Source organism: Psammomys obesus, unplaced genomic scaffold, assembly GCF_907164565.1.
Source record: "Psammomys obesus unplaced genomic scaffold, mPsaObe1.curated_primary_1811, whole genome shotgun sequence".
In the NCBI taxonomy this organism is placed as follows: domain Eukaryota; kingdom Metazoa; phylum Chordata; class Mammalia; order Rodentia; family Muridae; genus Psammomys; species Psammomys obesus.
The window spans coordinates 35,022,386-35,032,587 of record NW_026596046.1 but is presented as its reverse complement, the minus strand read 5'-3'; the positions used below and the strand labels follow the sequence as shown (position 1 = coordinate 35,032,587).

Sequence of the window (10,202 nt, the reverse complement as noted above, 5' to 3'; positions counted from 1 at the left end):
AAAAAAAAAAAAAAAAAAAAAGTTCTCCAGTCCTCTGAAAAGCCCAACTGAGAAAACAAAATTAAAGAATATACTTCAGGGGGAAAAAAAACTCAACAGTATTGAAAAGTTTAGGTTTAATGACAGAAAGAAGAGAAGCTGTTTAAGCAGCCACAGACAATCCACTGCGGCTTGCTTTTCCCTAACCAGTAACAACCAACTCTTAAGCCCGTTGAGACCTTGGATCCTGGAGAAAGACTCAGAGAAAGACCTTGCATTTTCCTCAGGCATCTTACAATCAAACTCAGGGCTGGCCTAAGTCATCTGTTAACATTTGTTGATACCAGCTCTATGCTAACTGCCTGGGGCAGAGAGATGACTAAAACACTCCACCCCAGAAGATCAAGAACCTTATGGTGGAATTTAAATAATCTGAAAATCATAGGTAACTGCCCAGGTAAGACTGTCCTAGGTGATGCTGGAACACTAGGAGGAAAGCGGAGCTTAGGGAAGAGTGAGGAAGGAATGCAGGGGTGGCTTCTGGGAGCAGAACACAAGAGACTCAGCCAGGAGTAAACCAGAGGAAGCTGGGGGTGGGGCGGGGGTAGGGGCACTGAGGTAAACAACATTGCAGACTAAGGGAAAGCATCTAACTCTGGATGCATAAAACAGATGAACTAACTTGTTACCCCAGGTTTGATTCCTAAGCCCTCTGCTTCTCACAGTGTTCCTAATACAATCTCGCATTCATCTTTCTTTTCACTCCTGCCCATCTCACTCAGCCCCTCCCCAATTATGTTCACACTGTGTTGGTTTTTCTGCCAGTGTCATTGGTGAGTCAGCATCTGCCTGTCTGCTTGCTTGTCTCTCACGCTGGGAGCTGAATCTGGGTCTCATGCAATCTAAGCACATGTTATATTCCCAACCATGTTTTCTATGTTATACAAATTAGTTTACTTTTAAAAATATTTACTTTATTTTATGTGCATTGGTGTTTTGCCTGCATGTATGTCTGTGTGAGATCCCCTGGAACTGGTGTTACATACCGTTGTGAACTGCCATGTGGGTTCTGGAAATTAAACATGGGTCCTCTGAGAGCAAGTAGTGCTCTTAACCACTGGGCCATCTCTCCAGCCACAACTATTTTACTTTTTAAACTGGAGATTTCTCCCTTAAAATGTCTTTTATGTCCCCAAAGTTTTTTTTCCCAGGGAAACAATTTTCACCTGTCAGGATAAGGGAACTAACAGTATTTTGTTGTTGTTCACATTCTACCATCTAAATATAGCACCCTCTTCTGAAGCCCACACCATCCACACACACTACAACTACACCATATGTCTCCCATGCAGAACAGAGCAATGTAAGGATGACTCAGGGTCTCTTTGGTACTAAGATGCCTACAGTTTTCTATTGATATCTGTGGCATTTAATGTCCAATTTTCAGAATTATGCTGGGCAATACAGCATTTAAAAAGTGATTAAGCAGGTGGACGTGGCGAAGCACCCCTGTAATCCCAGCACGCAGGGAGGCAGAGGCAGGCAGATCTCTGTGAGTCTGAGGCCAACCTGGTCTACAAAGCATGTACAGGATAGCAAGGCTACACACAGAAAACCTGTATCGAAAAAAAGGGGAGGGGAATGGATTAAGCAGTGTCTTAAAAATTATATTTCATTAGGTGTACAGATTTTAGTATGTTTATCCTATTTTATAGCTCTAGTATCCACTTATAAGTGAGTATATACCATGTGTGTCTTTCTGCTTCTGGGACACCTCACTCAGGATGATCTTTTCTAGATCCCACCATTTGCCTGAAAAATCCATGATTTCCTTGTTTAATTGCTGAGTAGTATTTCATTGTGAAAATGTATTACAGTTTCTGTATCCATTCCTCAGTGGAGGGACATCTGGGTTGTTTCCAGTTTCTGGCTATTATGAATAAAGCTGCGAGGAACATGGTTGAGCAAATGTCCTTGTTGTGTACTTGAGCATATTTTGGATATATGCCTAGGAGTGGTATAGCTGGATCTTGAGGAAGCGCTATTCCTAATTGTCTGAGAAAGTGCCAGATTGATTTCCAAAGTGGTTGCACAAGTTTACATTCTCACCAGCAATGGAGGAGGGTTCCCCTTTCTCCACATCCTCTCCAGCATGCATCGTCACTTGAGTTTTTGATCTTAGCTATTCTGATGGGTGTAAGGTGAAATCTCAGGGTCGTTTTGATTTGCATCCCCCTGATGGCTAAGGACATTGAGCATTTCTTTAAGTGTTTCTCTGTCATTCGATATTCCTCTACAGAGAATTCTCTGTTTAGCTCCGTACTCCATTTTTTTTAAATTGGATTGCTTGATTTGTTGCTTTTTAACTTCATTAGTACAAGAAGAGGTTCTGGGGTAAGATGATCAATCCTCACTTAGAAAGGCAAATGGGATAGACATTGGAAGTAGGGGAAAACAAGAAACAGGACAGGAGCCTACCATAGAGGGCCTCTGAAAGACTATACCTAGCAATTTATCAAAGCAGATGCTGAGACTCATAACTAAACCTTGGGCAGAGTGCAGGGAATCATATGAAAGAAGGGGTAGTTAGTAAGATCTGAAGAGGACAGGGTGCCACAAGGGCCAAATATATCTGGGTACAGGGGTGTTTTCTGAAACTGACTTTCCAACCAAGGACCATGCACGGATATAACCTAGAACCTCTGCTCAGACGTAGCCCATGGCAGCTCAGCATCCAAGGAGGTTTCCCTATTAAGGGGAACAGGGACTGTCTCTGACATGAACTCAGTGGCGGGCTCTTCGACCCTGAGGGAGGAGCAGCCTTGCTAGGCCACAGAGGAGGACATTGCAGCCAGTCCTGATGAGACCTGATAAACTAGGGTCAGATGGAAGGGGAGGAGGCCCTCCCCTACCAGTGGATTTAGAGTGGGGCAGGGAGGAGATAAGGGAGGGAGGGTGGGATTGGGAGCAAATGAGGAAGGGTGCTACACTGGGATATAAAGTAAATAACCTGTGATTAATATAAAAAAATAAAAAAAAGATGCCCTAGAAAAAAAATTATATTTCTTATATAAATTTGTATCTTTCGCTTCTCTTGAAAAATTAGAAGATCCAGTAATGCTGAGTCCTCATTCTTACCCAGCAAAAATGACCTAGAATAGACCAGTGACTTGGTCAGGATATGTATCCAGCTGCAAAGTTCCTAGCACATCCCAATGGGAGGCAAAGTGATAACTACTTTCTGCTGCTACATCTGAGTCTGCTATTGTTGTTATTATTGTTATTAATTTCCTGTAGTAAAACAACACTTTTATAGCTGTATGCTTATGACTTTTCCTATATGTATACATACATGTAACCGCCACAATCAAGAAAAGAAACAGGTCCATCATCCCAAATAACTCATGCTATCCTTTTGTAGTCATGCCCCCTTACTGTGAACCTCTACCGTGCACTCCTGGTGGTTTTCATGAGTATTTCTCCTACAAATACTACTCTCTAGTGTATAAGCTTTGGAGATTCTCATAAAGATTCTATGCCTTTCCGATCCGCCATCTGCGGTGGAGCCTCCACCAAGATGCAGATTTTTGTGAAGACCCTTACGGGGAAGACCATCACGCTCGAGGCTGAACCCTCGGATACTACAGAAAATGTAAAGGCCAAGATCCAAGATAAGGAAGGAATTCCTCCTGATCAGCAGAGACTGATCTCTGCTGGAAAGCAGCTGGAAGATAGCCGTACTTTGTCTGACTACAACATTCAGAAGGAGTCCACCCTTCATCTTGTGTTGAGACTCTGTGGTAGTGCTAAGAAAAGGAAGAAGTCTTACACCACTCCCAAGAAGAATAAGCATAAGAGGAAGAAGGTTAAGTTGGCTGTTCTGAAATACTATAAGGTGAACGAAAATGGCAAAATCAGTCGGCTTCGTCGAGAGTGTCCTTCTGATGGTGCTGGAGTTTTCATGGCTAGCCACTTTGACAGACATTACTGTGGCAAGTGTTGTCTGACTTACTGCTTCAACAAACCAGAAGATAAGTAGTTGTGTATGAGTTAATAAAAAGAAGGAACTGAAAGATTTTATGCTTTGTACTGGCTAGAACACCACAGCTAATGTCTTATTGCACTGGTGACTGTAAATACTGAAGCAGCTCTGCGCTCCGGGGTAAGCTCTTGGGGATAGGGCTGCTCTTCCTGTACAGTGCTGGCCCCAGTTTACTGCTATTTTCTTGGGGCTTTTGAGGGTGAGATTCTTGAGAACACTGTTCTGTAGTTTTCTTCTCTTGTGGAATGTATACAATTTATCCTTGTTCATTCAAAAGCTGATTTCTCTACCCCACTATCTGTTTTCATCCAGACATGTTTATTCTTTTTTTTTTTTTTAAGCTTTATGTACTATTTATACTGTATTCTGCTTGCATGTGTGACTGCAGGCCAGAAGAGGGCACCAGATCTCATTATAGATGGTTGTGAGCCATCATGTGGTTGCTGGGAATTGAACTCAGGACCTTTGGAAGAACAGCCAGTGCTCTTAACCTCTGAGCCATCTCTCTAGTCCCCAGACATGTTTATTCTAAACATCTTCTGTCTCAAGTTTGTGTAAACACGCCACCATTTGTTTTCTGTATTATCAATAAAACAACCAGCAGAGCAATGGAGAGAATAGAGTGTGACACCATGGTCCAGAGGGGAGGAGAAGGAAGCCAGCGGGTAGAAGTTGAAGGGAGAGATCAGCTGGAGAGGACTTGGAACCACTAGGAGAGAAGAACTGGACCTAATACATGACTAAAAGCAAGTATAATGTGGGAAATCTGAATGGGAGGAAACTATGTGGGCTTGGAGGTTTAAGATGGAGTAACTATTGCCCAGAATTGTGCTCTAGGTTAATTAAATAAACCCTGGTCTCTTGTGGTGGTTTGGGTGTACAGCTGGTTTAGGAATAACTACTATTTAACTAAAAGATAAATCAATATTAAATATTAATAACCCACAACAAATGGCGTATCAATGTGTGGCAGAATTCACAGTAATCTAGCAAGAACTTATGTAGAAAGTAAAACTATGGAGCTGGTTTAGGAATAACCGCTGTTTAAATTTTAATAACCAACAACATAGACTATAGCCATTCTGAACAAAAGATGTATGATGAAAATGGAATTAACAGAGAAATACTGAAATTTAAGATTTTAAAAAACTGAAAGTAAAGACAGTTCTATGACATGAAGTCACATAGATAAGCTAGAAAGAACCAAAGCCAAAGGATAGTAAATTATTTATTTATTTTATTTTTGTTGTTGTTGTTGTTTGACTTTTTAAGACAAGGTTTCTCTGTGTATCTCTGGCCATCCTAGAACTCACTTTGTAGACCAGTCTAGCTGCAAACTCACAGACATCCACTTGCCTCTGCCTCCCGAGTGCTGGGTAGGTGAATTTTTTTAAAGGACTCTCACCAAATGCAGCTGGATTTGAGTGCAGGGAATACTATCTGTAGAGGTCTAATGAAATGCACATTGTACAGGGTGGTCCTGGTAGTGTTGCATATGCTCATGGTAAAAATGTATCCCCATCAAATCCTCCTCTGAATCTTACTGGCTCGATTATTTTATTTCCATCTTCTATTGATTTTTCGTTTTTAACACATGAGGTGCCCTATATATACTCTTACAAGAGGCTTGATCAACTTATTTTGTAGAGGGCCAGAATAAATATTTTGGGCTTTATTACATATTTTTCTCTTACATTTAAAAATATAAGAAGCCTTTCTAGCTCAAATGCTAGGTGGGAACTGCCAGGCATTATGTGAGCCCTTTCCTGTCATAGCTAAACTTCTTGATCCTGTTACTGCGCTTAGCACCTCTTGAATGTGTGTGCTGTGCTGTCCTGCCACTGTATGGCTAGCCCAACGCAGAGTGCTTCTGTAGTTTCATCTCGTTTAATGCTGGCAACAATGCTTTAGAGCTGTTCACAAATGGGATACTGAAGCTCAGTAATGATGTCTTAGCTACGGTTTCTATTGCCGTGAAGAGAAATCATGACCATGGTAAGTCTTATAAAGGAAAACATTTACTTCGGGCTGGCTTACAGTGTCAGAGGTTTAGTCCGTTATCACCATGGTGGCACATGTTGGCGTGCAGGCAGACATGGTGCTGGAGAAAGAGTTCAGAGTTCTACATCTTGATCCACACTGGCCAGACTTGAGCTTCTAAGACCTCAAAGCCCACCCCCAGTGACACCTGGCCTCCAAAGAGACCACACCAATTCCAACAAGGCTACACCTCCTAATGCTTCCTATGAACCAAGCATTCATATACATGAGTCATAGGGACCATTCCTATTCGAACCACCAGAAATGACTATCTAGGAAACATGAACATTATTTTGGTAACTAAGTTCTCTTTGTCTACATCTAGTTGCTTGCTATTGAGAATATGTGTACATGTGTGTGCAGGCACAACTGCCTGCGACAGCAATGTGGAGAATGAGCTAGGGATGTCTTCCTCAATCACTCTTTTAAAAACTGTATTTTTCTTTGAGACAAAGCCAATCATTGAATCTGGTGCTCTCCAGTTCAGCTAGACTGGCTGAAACCTTTCTGCCTTTCCATCCTAGTACTGGGAGTACAGGTTTACACAGCCATGTCCGGCTTTTTACATGGGTTCTGGGGCTCTCCTGCTGTATATCTGCTATTATATCATGTGCCTGTGAATGCAGGTGTCTGTGGAGGTCTGAGGTGCTGGATCCCCTGGAACTAGAGTTATAGGCAGTTGGGAGCTGCTCAACATGGGTGCTGGGAACTGAACTCTGGGCCTTTAGAAAAGCATTGCGTACTTTTAATCAGTAAGGCATATTTCCAGCCTGGGAAAAAGGGGAATTTTAATTGCTGCTTCCACTCACTATAATTGTTCCTTATTTCCAAATTTTTTATCTTTCAGAATCTGACTTCTGTCTCAATCTCTATTTAAAAAAAAAAAAAAAACCACTCAACAATCCAATGACCGTTAAATTTAAAAATACAAATCTTATTACATAAATTACATTTAAATATGATAAAAAAAATAGGACAGCTACTTTGGAAAACTCTGGTAGTTCCTCAAAAAGTTAAACAGAGTGCCATATCACCCACCAATTCTACTCCTACGTATGTGCCCAAGGGAACTGAAAGCACATGTTCACAAAAGAACTTAAACAGAGATGCTCACAAAAGCTAAAAAGTCCAAATACTGGTTAAAAGAAAAACACACAAACAAAACTAGGTCTATCTATACAACTGAATGTTTCACCCACAAGAAGTAATATATACTAAGCCTTAAAAACTTTATGCTAAGTGAAAGAAGCCAATTTCAAAAGAGTACACAATATTCTATATATTTGAAGCATCAGGAACAGGCTAATATAAGACAGAATGTAGATTGATACACTGGGGGCTGGGGCTGGGGATCACGGAAGAGTGCATGATAATGGGTACAGTATTGGTTTTGGAATGAAAAAAATGTCCTGGAATTAGAAAGTAGTAAAGCCTGAATAATCTGATGAACATGCAAAAAACAAACAAAACCCTGAAGTATGCACCTTAAAAGGATGAATTTCATATTTTCAGATTATATCTTGATCATGAAAAAATAACAGCACAAAAGGCCACAGAAAATCCTATATGCCTACTGCTATTATCATGTGGTTCCCCCCCCCCCCCCGGTATCAATCCTACACACACATGTGGTAGCATATCATTTTTCTTTTGTCATCATCAGACTACAATTATAATTCTGTTGAAGAAACTGTTTCATTTTTCTAATGCTAAACAACACTGCCATAATTAATCACAGGGACACAGAACTTTCTCTTCTTTTTATAGTACTTCTGTAAGATGGCTAAATGAAGCTGACTGCTTTTATGGCTCTTGAAACATAAAGTTTACCATCATGCATTCCTGAGGCAAAATGCAACACTGAGAAACATACGGGTATACAAGACTCATTTCACTGTACAGCCATCAGTGGAAGGTACTGCTCCTTCTCAATAGAAGTATCACAAATTCGGTGAGATAGCCCAAGCTCTTCTGTTGCTCAGACACAGTGACATGGCACTTCTGTGGAGTACTCTCGTAGCTGGCAATGTTAAGTTTCCCCTACTTTTTCTTGGTTTCTTTTCCTAACTATTTCATTTCCTGTATTGACTTTAGAACAAATTTGGCAAGGTCTAAAACCAATTGAATGTTTTAAACGTTCATTTGCATTTATTTCACGTTGAATTTCTTCCCATGCCCTAAGTTTTAGTTTCTTCAGTGTCTTCTGGAACATCTTTTTTCTCTGTGCACCCTCCTCTTTTGGCTTGGAACAATTTGTTCCTCTTCAGTGAGGATTATCTCACCATGGCGGGAGCTCATGGTTGGGTTAATGAGCATCTTAGGAGCTCTGTAAGTTCAATGGAGCATCTTGGGAGCTTTGTTCACTTGGACGTACAAAGACTAGAGAACCCATATATCAGCTCAAGTTCAGCATCACTGCCTCCACTCTTAAGCATGTGTAGGAAAAGTTCAGCACTCTTTCTGGGCCACTGTTTGGCCTGGGCACACTACAGATTCCACAACTGTACTGTTGGAGAAGCATTACATGGGGTCCCCCCCTTTAAAAAAAAAAAACCAAAAACACATGGCTTCTTTAAAGTGACGTGTTTCAGACACTTGGTGGCTTTTTGGACATGAAAATTTTTGATGGCCTGGCAGTTTCCCTGGTGTTCTTAGAGTGAACAGGAAGACCTGAATCTATTGATTTGCATGATTTTGTAGGGGTTTTCTGGGTCAACAGAGTAGCGAACCATCTTCACAGGTCACCTCAGGCCACTGACAAGAAGAAGTGTGAGGGCTCCTGAGAGAATTCACTCTGAAGCTCTCCCAAAGAATCCCCTCAGAAAGGAATCCTTCTCTGTTCTTCCCAGCATCCCGCATCCCTACAGCACAGTGTGTCTCATACTGTGTTCTAGAAAAACACGTCAGAGAGCTGTTCCTTATCTCTGTAATAGTGGCACATTAAAGTGTATCAAAATACAAGCTGGATCAGTGAGTGACAATATCAAAGATAGCACTCACACAGTCAAACAAAATACACCTGGGCACTGTATTAGGAACCGAGAGAAAACGAAGAAAGCATAGTCTCATCTTTTAGAGAGTCTAGCCTCTAAACGTGGATCCCACCAATAGACAATTCTGGATACTGCACTAGAACAATGACACAATTAATACTCTGATGAATTCAATACACTTCAGAGGAGAACAGATAGTGAGAAAGTCCCCTGGATGTTCAATGTAGAGAAGGGGAAAACAATGGTAGGTAAAGAATGAGTAAAGCACAAGGTAGCACTTGCATGAGACATGGGACTCATGGACCTACCCATTCTTGAAGACTCAGCTTCTGCCTCCAGACTGTGTTCTCTGCAGCTGTCACTGCTTGGTAAGACATGAAATATCCCCCATCAGCTCCTGAATTTGAATACTTGTTCCCCAGCTGGTGGAGTTGTTTTGGAATGTTGTGGAACCTTTAGGGGGTGGGACCTAGCTCAAAGAAGCAAAAAATAAGAACATTTTTACCTGAAGTTCCCCAAGTTTCCTAGATGCTGGTGAAACAATGGTAAAAAATCCATTGATTTGATGGGTTGGAGACAGCTGAGCAAGTCCGTTGATCTGAACTCTGCCAACCGGAAGATGATCAAGCTTGGTGATTACTTCCAACACCAGCACAGCCATATCTAACGGAAAAAATTACAACATATTCAGATAGTTTCCACTATTTTGTTTTTTGGAAGTAAGCCAAAGAGTATACAATGAAAAACTTTAAATTGGCCAAAACCAGGCACTTACCATACCATACAAGGAAGAAGGAATGAGCCCAACGCCAAAAGAGCAAGAGTTTTGGAAAAGAATGAAAGGTACTATACATTAAAGGGGAGTATATTGATTATTTAGCATGCTAATTACATTGTAAGAAAAACAACTTTCATGGGCTGGGAAGGAGAGTTTTGTGAGTAAATGGCTTGTCCTGAAAGCTCAAGCATCTGAGTCCAATCCCCAGAATCCATGTAAAAAGTCGGTAGTGTTCACTTGCAATCCCAGCACCAAGAAAGTGGAGACAGGTAGATACTTGGAGTTTGCAGGCCAGTCAACTTGGCAAGTGCCACAGCAGTGAAACACACACACACACACACACACACACACACACACACACACACACACA

The 10,202-nt window shown here is 41.3% G+C and overlaps 2 protein-coding genes across 2 annotated transcripts in view; one reads left to right on the top strand and one right to left on the bottom strand.

The window, feature by feature from the left end:
• C2cd3 (C2 domain containing 3 centriole elongation regulator) overlaps positions 1-10,202 on the bottom strand; it is a 93,656-nt gene that overhangs the window by 77,300 nt on the left and 6,154 nt on the right. Inside the window, exon 3 of the mRNA XM_055623307.1 lies at positions 9,560-9,717. Within this exon, the coding sequence (XP_055479282.1) occupies positions 9,560-9,717 (158 nt within the window). The remainder of the gene's footprint in view (positions 1-9,559; positions 9,718-10,202) is intronic.
• LOC129688470 (ubiquitin-40S ribosomal protein S27a-like) lies at positions 3,557-4,039 on the top strand. The gene has a single exon (XM_055623308.1). It carries the CDS (start codon positions 3,557-3,559, stop codon positions 4,016-4,018), a length of 462 nt encoding a protein of 153 aa, XP_055479283.1. The 3' UTR covers positions 4,019-4,039.